This window comes from Chiroxiphia lanceolata, chromosome 2 (assembly GCF_009829145.1).
Source record: "Chiroxiphia lanceolata isolate bChiLan1 chromosome 2, bChiLan1.pri, whole genome shotgun sequence".
In the NCBI taxonomy this organism is placed as follows: Eukaryota; Metazoa; Chordata; class Aves; order Passeriformes; family Pipridae; genus Chiroxiphia; species Chiroxiphia lanceolata.
In genome coordinates this window covers 15,703,449-15,718,375 of record NC_045638.1, presented here as the reverse complement: position 1 = coordinate 15,718,375, position 14,927 = coordinate 15,703,449, and the positions used below count along the sequence as shown (strand labels likewise).

The 14,927-nt window shown below is 37.6% G+C and overlaps 1 protein-coding gene across 9 annotated transcripts in view; it reads right to left on the bottom strand.

The window, feature by feature from the left end:
* Window positions 1-14,927, bottom strand: part of SH3KBP1 (SH3 domain containing kinase binding protein 1) — a 223,755-nt gene that overhangs the window by 79,129 nt on the left and 129,699 nt on the right. For 8 of the 9 annotated variants that reach the window (XR_004355261.1, XM_032679340.1, XM_032679339.1 and 5 more), the window contains one exon: window positions 13,095-13,291. Coding sequence is in view for 8 of the 9 variants with exons in the window: in XM_032679340.1 (XP_032535231.1) it covers window positions 13,095-13,291 (197 nt within the window). In the remaining variant the exon portion in view is untranslated. Of the gene's footprint in view, window positions 1-4,151; window positions 4,179-13,094; window positions 13,292-14,927 lie in introns of those variants that run through there. The other variant, XM_032679347.1, reaches the window with a different exon arrangement.

Genomic DNA, 14,927 nt, shown 5'->3' with positions numbered 1-14,927 from the left:
TTATTAAACACGAACTTCAAAATGACTAGAGGCTGTTAAGACTCACTGCAGGATTTTCTTTGTATGTGTGACCTGGTCTCACACTATTCCTCAGGCTTTCTGAATTGACTACTGTTTGGAGGCACAACATGAGCCCAGGCACGGTTCTGAACTGAAGATGTCTCAGGATCTTCCCATTTCCTGGAAATATTATTCTTTAACATATGGAAATGGAATATTGAATACGGTACGCTTCAGAAAGTAAACTTAAGTAAAGTAAGGTGACATAAAACCAAAGTGATAACTCAAGGGAAACTTCAAAGAATTACTCAAACTCCTATCTCCCCCAAACGTTATCAAACACACTAACTTCTTCTGTTAAAAAGAAAGCAAAACCATAGGGAGAACAAGATATATATAGAAAATAATTAGAAAAGTCTTCAAAATTATTAAGCAGTAAGTCTTAAAGGTTAATTAAAATCTTCTGATTTGCAGGACACTACAGAAATTTTCAATGTAAGAACTTCAAAACTAAAAAATGCTTTATGGTATATGCAACTGTCCTGGGCCATGTTTTGTAGTTCCCACAGAAGCAAAGAAACCCACTATGAATCTGAAAGATTATAAAAACCAAATACTGGATTGACAGTCAGCTATTGCAATGAAAAAGACAAATCCACAGTACAGAAATGTATATTTACATTTCCTATCTAGCCATCTCCAACTTGTTATGACCTGTAAAGTGGATTATATCTATCACAACACTACCAAGTCAAGCGCCTGTAACAACTTACCAACCTCCTGAATTAATTCCGACACTGTCAAGCTGTCTAGAAAGGCTTTGACTGTTGCCTGCTTTCCCTGAGAAACTGCTATAGATTCGTCTCCAGATGCACAGTATTTCAGTATATGAATACAAAGTGTTCCCTCAGCAATGATATTGATGTTTACACTGAACTGTAACTGTTTATATAATCCACATTCATGTAATTTATACTTCTGAATTTAAAGGAGAGTCTCAAACCTTCATGGTGGGGAAGACTTCTAATTAGAGAGACTGTTTTACAAATTCCTAACTTCCCATTTGCAACGACAAAACATCTCTTCAGCGATTTCAGAACTGCTTAAATGGAAAATTACTTTTTTTCTTGTTTCCAGCTGTTGAGCTCCATTTAGAAATGACCTGAGCCAGCACCAAATGTCTCATCCAGCTACCCATGCACAAAAACTACCAGGTGTTTAGCAGACCACCATCAGTCTACAAACCACAGATGAAGAATATCTTCATTAGTATTATGCAACTCACCAGAGAAATCTGTGCTATATCAAATAACATTTGAAGAAATAAGTACGAAAAACATGCATTTTTGGCTTAACCTCTTTGATGGAAAAGGGAGTAGAAAACAAAACCATTATCAGTGAAACATCATTCTCATTAAAACTCTGGGTAGCTTGCAGAGCAGAACAGTGCAAATTTTGCTTTTTAGAGTGTTCTCCACAGTTAAACCTGTTCTACCAGCAGGTGAGTTTCGACTCCAAAGCTATTGTAACTTCATAGTTTGATAAGTTCTTAAAATTTGAAATTATGGGCATGGAGGGCACTGGAGAGGCTTTTTTCCTACCAATATGCTTGATGTGCTGAACAGGAGAGAAACCTACATGTCTTAACTTCCATGCTTCATAACTAATATTTCTGTAAAATTTGGAATCCTGACATTTGATGCTGTCAGGCTGTCGGTTTCAAACCATTAATGAACTAAAAGTCTGCCTTCCTAAAATGTTTATGGTGAGAAAGTGAATGTAAGAGTTTAAATTAGATAGATGTTGTTGAAACAAATGGAGTGAGACATATTAGAACCACTGATGAGTAAAAAGACTTTAGTAAATGAAATAAAAGGCAAATACAGAGTGAAACGCACACAGCACGCTCCCAGCTGCCTCATCTCAAAGCACTGGAAGTGTGCACATCCAAATGAGCATTTTCTTTCTTCCTCAAGCTGCAGATTTGCAATGCTAGAAGGTGCTTTTGTAACAAAAGTGGTTTTTGAGCAGAAAGTCTTATTTCCTCCCTGCTTTATTTTTCATTCTCCTCTTTTACTGACTGTGGCTCACATAAATGTAAAGAAAACATGTCTCCTTGCACCCCTTGCCATGAATTTTACCATTTGCCTTTGCCATTCACAATTAATTTCTATCTCCTCTAGGAAAAATTCTTTAGTCAGTCTGCACTGAGTGAATGAAATTCCTTCCTGCTCTCCCAAGAGAACCATGCCTGTCTAGATTGCAGCTGGTAACTGGCATGATCCAGATTTTACCATCCAGCTTAGACTGCTGTTATGAAACCTCTCTCTTTTACAAAAATTAATGAACCTTAATGAACTGCTACAGGGAAAAAAGATAAAATTCTAGGAAAACAGTAAGCAAAGAATGGCACTTCCTTAATATCTTCCTTTTTTAAGTGGCAAGAATAGTTCTTTGCTCTTTTGTGAGAGTTACAACATTCTCAACAAACTGACGAGTAGCTGTTCGATTATATTTTTCAAACTCAATGATTATTAAAAAAAAGAGTAAACCCATACTGTCATACAGATTACCCCAGCTGTAGTGTTGACAGCAAATATTTCTTCCATTTTAGTATTATATTTCTTCTTTTCTCCTCAGATTATCTTTAACTTTCACTTTTTAGTTTTGGGTTTCCCCCCACACACACACCTTGCACCACTGAGGAAAAACAGGGACATCTTTTATGTCTTTTGAACTCTACAGGGAAAACTGCAGAGGAACAAGCAACTCGAAACACAAGCGGAAAATGAATAATATCATGTGTTTCATCTTTGCTTTTCAGCAAGTGCTTTAGGTACAGAGACAGCTGCAGAAGAAAGCATCAGCTGAACATATGGAGGTCTACTGCTCTTTGGGTGGCCAGTGGGTGGCAGAGAGCCCAGCACCCAGCAGAAAGGAGGCACCAGCAGCCCCAACTTGGCTACCAGTCGCTGTTGCATCAGGACGTGCTCCCCAGGAGCTCCATTCTCTCTCTTCTCCTTGCCTTTTATTGGAAGTTTTTATGAAGCACCTAATCAACTAACTGTACTAATATAGGCTCATGTCCCTAGTATTCAAGCTCTATTTTAGAAACACAGAATGCCACCAACCTCCTATAGAAACACATACAAAGTGTTAAAAAGGCATCTTAGAAACTGGCCTACAGATTTTTATCCTACCAAGTGTCTGGCTGGTCTATGATCCTTTCTCCTTCCCTTCTTCCTCTTTTCTTTATTTAAGGCAGAAAAAGAGAAAGACACATGGCAAATATTAAGAGAAAAAGCAACTCAGAAAACTTGTTGCTTCATTTCTGCACACAGCTTACTGACTTCAGCTATGAAAAGCCAAAGCTGAAGAAAATTTACATTTTTGTACTAAGAGCTCCCAAAGTATCTGCAAATCATTAAACAGTTTACCTGATATCTCTCTATTCAGTTTTACATAAAATTTTACAAGCAACAGTTGACTCTAGTTGCTTTTTCTTGGGAGGGGAAAGAAAAGAAAATAAGATCATTTCCATTTAGATTTTATTATCCCAATATAATTTTCTCCAGAACTCATTCACATCAATTTTCCTTCCTTGTACAAATGTCACCTCACAAAAAAGAGGAATTAATAAAGCTCCTTCTCTTTTTTCTGCCAAGAAGAAGAAGTACAGTTTTATTAGGGTATTTAGGAAGGAAAAAACAAGGGGGGTGGGGGGTGAATTTTCATTTACTAAGCAAACATTCGAAAGAGCAACACATCCTAAAGACTCTGCAACTCATCTTGCTTAACTATAAAGTTGCGTTATTCTTTACAGTAAGAAAACTGAAACCACATCATATAGGAACAGAAAACATCTGTGCAAGTTTAATGGCCAAACAGGCCAAAAGGAAAAAACTTAAGCTAAACAGAGCCAGGATAGAATATGTTTTCATACAAAAGTAACTCCCTATTCTAATATGGTCCTCTATAGCAGAAATGGACTTTAGTACTCTTTTTCCTTCTCTTTACCTACCCAGCACCTACAAAACGTGCAGAAGAACCAAAGAACCCTGCAGTTGAAACCAGGGCTCTGCAGAAGAAGTATTACAATACAGTTTTAAACAGCCACAGAAAAAAACCCCAACTAATTGTAAAATAAATACCTCCTCTCCCATTGTGAAGCCAAGCTGCCTTTCAGCAGCTTGAAGTGTCCAAGAAGAGTCCTGGAGTCCTGCCCCTTCCTTGCATGAGCTCAGCTCAGTGAGAGCGGGAGCCCAGCCCTGACACTGACTCACAATCTGGGCCATCCCGGGGAAACAAAAGTTCCACTTGTTTATTTTACAGGAAATCTGGAGCTTTTCCTACCTCTGCTCACACACAGCAAGAAGTTTCCTCTCCTTTCCCAAGCTAGCTTAGACTCTCCTGGCTTCTTGAGAGCAACAGCTAGGAAAAGCAAGGATGTGAGTGACGATTTAGAGACCTTTTGTGAACAGCCCAGGCAGAAAGTTTTGCAAATAACCCTATAGGTAAATGAGCTTATGACAAATTCTGAGTGTATTGGTCTCTTGGGGGGGAAGGTTGAAATTTCATGTAATTTATGTCTTTGTTTCAGCCTTTGTTTTTAAAGAAATATGATCAAGAAACTGAAATATCATTAAGATGATGCTCTGTTCCATTAAAATCTTATAAATTCTTAATACTGCCTCCCTATAAACATTCAACTTTAAAATGACTGAATAAGGGCAGTGGAGGGAAAGACACAGATGATTTGGAAGAAATTAAAGATTTATACTTAAGCAAGCCACAAGATACTATACACTCTCACTCCCATTTGACTTTACTTTTGCCTATTGAGCAAGTATTTACACACAAACACATCTACAATGGACATATTTAGGCATACTTAGTGCATTCCCTATAGACACACAGCCCACTCTCTACAGAGCCATTCTTAATGGGAGTGCCAACACAATTATGGGACATGAGAAAAGCCTCTGAATTTACACATTAAAAAGGTGAAAGCAAAAAAAATTTCTCTCTAGTTTTAAGAAACTGTATAAGGAAGGACATGACAGACTTAGACAGTATACAGATTGTAAAGGGGAGGAGATTAAATTTTTCAAGATGGTTCCTACAAAAGATAAAAAATAAAACAAAACAAAACAAAGCAAACCCAACAAAAAACACCACCACCACCACCAGCCACCCAAAGGAAAAAAAAAACCAAAAACCAACAACAAAAAACACCCCAATAAAAAAGTTATTTTGCAGAGTAAGGCTATTACAGTATATGTGCTGCTAAAACAGTAAGTATGAGGATACACAATTATCTTTAACGGATGCTTTTTTAAAAACCAGCAATCTCTTGGGGATTACTTAGATATACTTGGTCCTAGTCCAGTTGAGAGGTTTGGATTAGATGATCTCGGAGACCCCCTTTGGTCTTATACTGAAAGCAAACGGAAACTGGTCTGAGTAGGACTATCACTGCATGTACAAATATTCAGAAGAAAATATCAGGCTATTTTAAAGAATGGAAATTAGCAAAAGATCGTGGCTCACAGGAAAGGCAACATCTTTTGCAACAATGCTCCCTGTGCCTGCACTGTGCTGCAGGACACCTTCAGGAGTAATTTAGAGCAAAGTCTGAAGTCCTACTGAGGCTGCAGTCTTCTTCCTGATTTCTATTTTCCAATGACAAATTATTTTAAAGTTATATTACAATATATCATAAACTTAATTTCCAGAAAACACACAGTTACTGGCACTGGCTTTAAAAGAACAGAATAATCTGTAACATGTTTATACTTTATACAGTTTATGAGTATATAAAAGTGTAAGTACTACAATCATAGAATCATAGAATCAGCTGGGTCGGAAGGGACTTCTGAGATCATCAAGTCCAACCCTTGGTCCACTACTGCCGTGGTTACTGGACCATGGCACCAAGCATGACTTTTAAAAAATAATCCTCAACTAGGGGAAATATAAAGAAAGAAAACATTTCAGAAAAAATCCACAAGCTAATAAAGCTAAATAGACAACAAAAGAAGAGTGTATAGATTTCACGTTAGAGGTTATATTCCCTTTGCTTTACAGTCGTCAGCCTTTTTATTTATGTAATTTTCGAAGTCAGGTGGGTTATTCTTTTCTTTTCACGTAACTCTATTTCTTATTTAATCTTTAAGTTCATGTATGCTAAGAATATCAGAAGTTATTTCATTAGATTTTTTTATAATCTTGTCAAAGTTATAAAACTTAACAACTCAGATGTAGCAATTAAAAATCAGCTATATCATCTAACAAAATCCAAGTGAGGCAAAAAAGAAAAATTCATTTTACTATGCCATGGTTTAAAAAACTGTTTATTCCTAAAGTCTTGATTACACTAATTCAAATATTTTTATATCAATTTATATAAATTACTTTTATTTAGGTAGCATTCATTGCTATTATTAGGCATGCTATACATATTGATGCAGTTCTCTTAAAAGATCATCAGACAGCAAAAAAAGCTAGCTTGCATGTCAGTACTGTTATTACTGAAGCATTTTCTGTGTACTGAAGTTGAAACATGAGACAAACTTTCCTAGAAATTCAGTTTATGTCTCCATCGAGTATCTCTGGAACTCAGGAAATCAGCTTTATTCTAAGCTATTTAAGCACAGCATTTTGGTTTTTTTAATGATACTTCTTTTAAAATGCCTCTTGGGGTAAAAGGTCTGGTAATGCTACATAGTCAACTGAAATTCAGAGATTTACAGTGACTAACAAGCTAATGATCACCAGCTGGATCCAGAGCAACTTACAACATACATACTTTTATTGTCATCCTATTATGAAATAAAATTGCATTAGCTTAAACCTACACATCCTGTTTTTCTGACTGGAGCATCCTAAGATTTCCTAATCAAACCCATGACTGAAATAACAGGAGTATTCCCTCCCAGAGAGAACTCCTCCAGAAGAACTCATTCTGGCAGAAGCCCAGTGCTGCCCCAGGAGAACAGACCAGATTTTCCACGTTGCTTTTATGAATAACTTCTAGTACTATCAGTACTTCTTACACTACTCTGCTTCTATTTTAAGATGTTCTTCAAGTAGTTCAAGTCAAGAACATAAGTTGAAAATATTTTCATGCATATGCTTGATGTGCTTCTTTCATATCGACAAATCTTTTCTGAATAAGTCCAACTATACAAAAATACATCCATACTATAAAGTCTTGTGGCACAGACAACAACTAACTTGAATTTATTTAGACTCCAATAACTGCTTTAAAAACAACCCTAATAAAACATCACAAGCAGCACAAACCAGTGTGTGGGTAACCTCCTCTGCCAAAATCTGCTAGTGCAGACTGATGTGCAAGCTGAGCCATGTCAGCAGTACTTGGACAACTCTGTTCAGGCAGCTTGAATATTTCAGAAACCAAACTAACAGAACATAAAAGCACAGATATCTTATGGGATAGCAGGGAAGGGCAGGAAGTATATAGGAGATCAGGAGTCACTCTTCACTCACATTGCACACTTCAGTGACTCAGCAGAGAGTCACTGACAGCTAAGGTTATCAAATTTATTCCTCTCCTTAAACTTAATTTTGCATTTTCCATTCTATTCCGTTGGTGCCAGGTCCTGGTTTGAGTTAGCCTCCCCACAAAGGGGCAAGCTGCTTTTTGACTGTCCCTCATTTCACCTTATTTCCCCTACCCTTCTTTCTTATTCCTCCAGAATAGGTGTTTATTTATAAAGTTCCACTGCCTCAGGAACACCAGCCACCATTTGCAAGCCTGTGCTATTTTTTCACATAATGAAAGAAACACATGAATCTGTTTCCACACTGAATTCAAGGAATGGAAAGTGACACCAGCAAAGGAGTGACACCCCACTGCAGGCAGGCTTGCTCTCGGGACAACTGCAGAAGGGGTCAGGGTCCTTTTTCCCCTGTAGCTTTCCTCACAAGGTGGCACTAGAATAAATGGCTTGGACAGGGATGCCAGACCGTAGCTGACAGAAACTTCAAAGCAAAACATGAATGTTGCTTGAAGAGATGAGTGTTTCCTCTGTTCCTACACAGAATTTGACAAACTGCTGATGCTTGGCATGACTGCTGCTGCCATCACTGATGCCTGAATGTCTGAATAAAGGAATGCCAGAAACCTGTGCTTTCAAGTGCAAAGCACTACACACACTCTGTGCTCCCATCACATGCTCTGCCTCAGCAGGTGTCTTTAATACCATTTGTAGTCAGTACCAGGTGGCTTTGCTTGCAATACACTTTTTCATTATCTCAGGATTTTGAAAACTGGCTTCAACATTTCTGCTAGGGGAGCAAGCACCTCCAAAGGCATTGGAGAGGCAAAGGAGGTAGCAGCGAGAGGCAAGTGCACACAGAACCAGGGCTGGCCACACACCACAGGTGCTGTTGGTCAGGGCTGGCAGAGCTCAGGCACATCGTCAGCCAGTTTAGAAACACCAGGAGGAGCCTCCAGCTTGCATCTCTCAAAGAATTCTCTTTAAACTACTGAAAATTAAGAGGTAAAAATGTTTTCTAAAAGGAACCAGGCAGGAACTGACAGAACAGGTGTGGCAAAGACAGACTGCCAGCACAACGCGTTCACTGCAGTTCCTGGGTCCCCAGCTCGCCAGCTAAAAATAGAAACTCAGACCTTGCAGGCACTCAGTCTCAAGAGTTTACAAATTTCTATCTTATTACAAAGGACAGGTAGACTTAATAATTGACAGGAGCTTCTAGCCCTTATAGCCCTTGTGTCTACTTCCATTATTTCTTCTCCATTTCTCCTCTTCCAAACATACTGAATATACACCAAAAAAAAAATTTCCCTATAAATTCAGTGTTTTGCAGTAAGGATCCCTAAACACCAGTTAACTAGATCTTACAAGCTGCTGAATCTGAAGGCATAACTGCCTCCCCCTTTATATTAAATCATTACACTGGCTGCAATATTCCCCAGTTTGATAGCTAAGTATATAATTTACATTAGGTTTTGGCTAACAGTACTGTGACCTCATCAAAGGCTGTTCGTGAAATTTAGCTCTGCCCAAATTCACCTCTGCTAGCCACCTATGGAAGTCTTGACTGAAAAACATTACAAATACATCTCAAATGGAAAATGCAAAAAATACTCTCAACAGACTCTTCTGAAGTAAGGGCAGTTTTCAGAAAGATAAAAATAGCTCTTTAAGACTTTTTATTCTATATTCACCTATTGTGACCTTTAGCATTTCCAGACTGAAGCCTCAACTCACAACCCAATCCAATACAGTTAATTCACACTATGGAATGTATTGGTTGAATTAATTTTCCTGTACTTGTAGAGGTTTATTCTTAGATACAGGAGAGGAAAATGTGATAGCTTGTTAGAACAATGGAAGCCAATATTGCAAGGAAGTCCAGCCCAGAAACAGACAGTTTACATAAGCTATTAAAAAATGAAAATGGAAAAAAATAAATAAGCATAAGCACTTGTTTAAATGTCTTGAAGCTGCACAAGCAGAAGGAAGACGTGAAACAGGCATTTCTATTTGACCATAAACCTTGTACTACTTTAAGAGTGTTACACTGAATTTTCTCAGAAGACACAACATATCTATATGCATATTGTATTTCTTCTAAAAATTAATCTGTAGGCAAGCTATGTCTTCAATCACACACAGCATTGTAAAACAGTTCACTTATATCTATCATCAGTGGAAATTTGACAGAGCCATGCCTCAGGAATCTGATTCTAGTTATACATGGCCAGCAATCAACTCATCGGCACAAACACTCAATGAAATGGACTACAAAGCATAAGTATTTGATTCTTCTATTTTTCTAAAATAGCAGAGGTCTGATGGCACTGCTCAAATTAAACTCCCACAAATGCATCACTAATTTCCCTAGGATAATCTGCTTCTGTGATTTTTAGAACAAAGAACAGCTAAGCAATTAATTCTGCACACCAATAAAACCACTGAGGTTTCATGCAATTCCTCAGTTTTGCCTTTTATTGAGAGTCTATTGATCACCTTAAAAGACAAGGGACACTATATCCTACATTGTTTACCACTGGGCAAACACTTGAACTACATCAAACTGCCCGATGATTTACGGGAGAGCCTAGTGGCATCTGCTTCTGTTCTACTGGCAGCAAACCTTTCTGCCCTCATATTCCTGCCAATATTTGAGTAAAAGCCTTCTTAGCATCCTGTTAATTCTGTGTGAAATATGATCTAAATTTGTGATTCATAAAATGGAAAACATATTAGAATACGAAGTGATAACGCCAACAAAATAAGACCCTGTTGATTCTTATGTAAATGGGACTGACATTTTCCATAGGAATGATCATGTTATAAAAAATTCCACATTATAAAATCCTCACAGTAATTTACTGATGCTATTTAAAAAGCAATTGTTAGGAAATTTCAAATCAAAAATGTAGCAGTATCATTACAGTAATATTTCATCAATAACTATCAAGAGGAAGCAATAGAAAGTTTTAGGGTCTCCAAACTTCAGAAAGCACTTTAAAAAAAGTAATTGAGATAAACATTGTTTCTACTTCTTCAAAAGATTACAAGTTATTGAAAAACCGAGGCTACTTGTAAAGGAGTAAGACACATACCAGGGCAAAGATCCCTTTAAAAACTACATTGTTAGAGAAAAATATGTATCGATTTGGCACTCTGCAGGATCATTGCAACACTTTTGAACTAGTATGCAGAGCTCTCAACCTAAATATGACCTTGAATGGAATGGCAAATTTAATGCAGGATTCCCTCACAGACAGCATCAAATGGCAAAGCACACAGCAGTGACAAGGGAGAAATTTCTTGCGGCCAGGAGACAAGTATTTGGGGAGGTTAATGGTCTGCAGTGGTAACAGAATGTTGTGTCACTGATTCATGTTTTGGTGCTGTTACTGGGCAAAGACCACAGTGCTGAAGACTCTGAATAGCACCTCTCAAAGGTTAACCTAAACCTAAGACAGGATGAAAGCAACAACAGCAAAGAAGTGTTGGTTTTAGTTACCTATACATTTAAAACACAAATAATGGATTGTGTTCACAAAATGAAGCCATTATTTTCTGCTAACCATGCCAACTTTAGGAGAAATCTGAAGACATAGGAAGGAAGTTCTGTGGGCAGGATGAAATTTTTTTTCTGTTTCCTGAAAATGCCATATTCACTTTTCTGCTGGGTAACAAACCTATTTGTTGTTTGTGAAAAACAAAGGTAAGACTTCTCATTATTATAAAGTGGAGTAAGACTTTTCTTCAAGAAATGAAAGCGACTTCATAAGCACTTTGTGAACACATTAAAACAAAGGACTCCAGAGTTCAAGGGATATGGAATTTATTTTAGTCAGTTCCCACTTACAATCACTACTGTAGAGATAACTACAATTATAGTAAACTGCAACAAAAGAAATCCTTCATGTGACATTAACAGAGCGTTATCATTTGTAAATTCTAATCTCCCTATATCAGACTTAGAAGAACTGAATTTCGTGCAACACTTGAATTATGGTCAGTGCCTTACAAGTGCATGTCTATGTTACACACCATTATAAATACTATTATTATATAAATTGTAATAGTATGTTTATTTTAGGTGAGTTTCTTCCTGCACTGCATATTTTGTTCACATACCTACATGCAGAAAATTAATAATTTAAAACAGCTCACCTTTTGTAGAACTGCATTCCTAAAATACATATTTGCTGAAGCTACAAGACTTTTTAATGTCCCAGGGAAAAAACACAGGCTTAAGTACAGCCATGCATGAATTTAAGTCTGCCTGTTATCAGCTGCTTCCTATATACAAAGTAATTCTGCTTACACAGGACTCGTAAGGAAATACTTGTTGTCATAAGTAAAATATCACAAGCAGCCATCAAATTACAAAACCAAATGTCCTCCAAAATGGGTTAAAAAATAACAAGAAGAACCCTTTTATTAAGTAAGTTTGTGTTCTAGTAAAAATCCTTTTTCAGCTCAGTTGCAAGTTTTCATAAAGCCCAGTAGCACCTTAAACACTGTGATGTTGTCAGGGTCACAAATAAACATGCTGCAGAGAGACACTCTCATGGCTCCACGAAAAGCTGACTTTGCTGCTCTCTACCCCATTCCCTGAACCTGGCAGGAGGAAGGTTCATTAGCTACTACTCAATGAACACCACCAGGCCTGACCTGTCCTTATCTTATATTTCAGGGGGACTTCTTTGATGAGGTGCCATTGGAATACAGCTCAGCTGTTCCCTGCACATGAACAAAGCCAAAACCAGAAGTTTGCACCTAGAAATAGAAATAGGCAAGCAGGGTACCATGCAAGTTTTGAAAAAGTCAACAGTGGTCAAGGAGTAATACAGTCTAGGTTTTCCCTTTATTTAGATTATTATCCCAGCTCTTCACTACCCTCCCTACAGAGACTGAAAAATGGTCTCCTGCAAAATATTAACCAAATCTCCCTCAGCATAATTAACTTAAAAGTTTCCACCCCGGCTCTGCAGGACCTTCCCTTCTCCTGTAACTCAGGGTGCATATGAGGGTAGGTGCTGAGCTATAAATCAGATCACTGGGCAAGCATGACTCAGAAGTGAGAAGTTGCCACATCAGGGACCAAGAGCAGCTGCCTAGGAGCTTCTTAAAATCACCATGGAGGCAAATAAAATGCATCATGAAACTATTCCCATAGCAAACTCGAGACTATGGAAGCCTCCTAACACTTCTCAGCATATTAGTAACTCTATTCAAATCTAACTGTTCACTTAAAGGAAGAATTTCATGGATTTTTCTTTAGTTGTTAATTCATTAGGAAACCATGCACTTTTTTGTTTTTTTTTTTCCCTAAAGAACATTGCTTAGATTGATTAATTTTTAATTTTATTTTTCTTTTTAGCAGGCAGCTAACCTCACTGGAATTCACTTTCTGTTGTGAGGTAAAAGAAAAAAAAAAGGCAGAATCTTCTCTACAGAAAGATTAGGAAATAATGACCTTAATAAAGCTTCAAGTTTTGGCCAGTGACAGAATTTAGAACTTTCACATGAAAACTTCTTTAAACCAACACCAAGAGAGAATTAAGAAATGACACGTACCTTATCTACTGGGAGAAAGTCATTTTCAACTTCTATTGATCTTGGTCGTAGCTTTATGGGTTTGTCTTTGAAGATATCTCCAAAGCCAACACCTTTGACCTTCTTGGGTTGGATTGTCGTGCCTCCGTTGGCTCCTTCCGATTTTGTACTGCAAGAGTCACCACCATCACTCTCAGAGCCTGTAGCATCTTTCAGACCTGTGAAATGGAGGGATGAAAGAACGAATCTTAAGTGTGAAGCTCACTGTTATCAAATTGTGACTGGAAAATGATCCCTCCCACCATCCTCTCTAGAGGAAAGTGAAACCACAAGAAACATGTAGAGAAGATGCTCTCTGTGCCATGCACTCACTTTTGAGTTTTAAAAATCACTTTATTTCATCATATTGGTGTACCAGCTAGAAATTACACCAATCCACAAAACATGCATACTCCAGCATCAGAACTTCAGGAACAGGGATGGTCATTCCTTGAGTACCAAGAAAATCCTTCTTCTTCAGACAAAAATTATTTGGAAGAGAACTCAACAAAAAAAAGAGTTAAATTCAGTTGCAGGGCACCTAATGTATAAAGCCACTTAAAGCTAACAGACCAGGCGCATTGTACCTTAAATCTGTGTGACTCAAGCCAATTATGCAATTAGTATCTAAAGCTACATTACCTAACTGGGAAATATAAAGCTGAAAGCTGTTCAAACAAATTTGCAATCAAATAAGCTGCATAATACTTTCCCTGCTGAAAATTAAACCTATCTGCAGCATAGACAGCCTCATAAGAAAAGCACCCATGCACACTATCCTCTAGGAATATGACAAATCAAAACTGACATTCTGATTTGCATTACTTCTCCCAGTGAACAGGAAAATTTATCTGCACTTATCTGAAAATATCTGCTGTTTGTATAGCAGAAGCCACAGATGCAATAATGTGATGTCTCAGCCACTTTACAGACAAGTGTAGCATCAGGCCAAACAGCCACTGGCAGCCAAAGTGACCCACTGAAGTTTCCTCCCCTAGACCATTTAAATCTGCCTCCCTACACTACAGATTGACTTAACTATGTTTCCAAGAAAACCACAGAAATTGCTGCTACTACAGCACTAATTCTACCTAATAATAAGAAACTCAGATCCTCACATTCCCCTCACAACCATTCATGGTGTCACAGGTGTGGATCTTACAAGGCAAAGAAAGAAGAATTTCAAGCTTATCTTCTTCATTATTTTTATATCGAAGTCCACAAAGAGATCACAACAGATTTTCATCATAAAAGGCTCCCAGTACAGATGAACTACAGAAACCGGTGCAAGTCCTAAGGCCTACAGGTACAACTTCAAGATCCAGGACACAAGAGGCTCATCTGTTAAATGGGTTTCAACACCAGCGTACTGCTAGAAAATGAAATCAGGAATCAGGACTTTTAGCTAAAAGCAGAAAAGACATCATATGCCGCCCTGAGATTTTCTGTATCTGAAACATGAAAGGAGCATAAAGGCAGAATCAGAGAAAGTTCCCAATTAGAAAGAAAGACTAAAGACTAAGCAAAATATTTTGGCCCTCTGGCCTCCTAAGTGGCTGCCATCTACCTGTTGAACATCAGTAACATTTCTATTTCTTCAGACATTCAATTTAGATAGCACTGAACAAGTTATTTGTTCCATAAGCTGTGCAGGATTGGAATTTAAATGAATATTAAATAATTCTATTACAATTCTTTTCTTAAATATGCAAAAGTCTTGATATCTTTACTTGGATCTTTATTTTTTGAAGGGGCTCAGGGAAAACTTCAAATCTAGTGTCACTCGTTTATTATGGTAGTTAGAATGGTTGTATG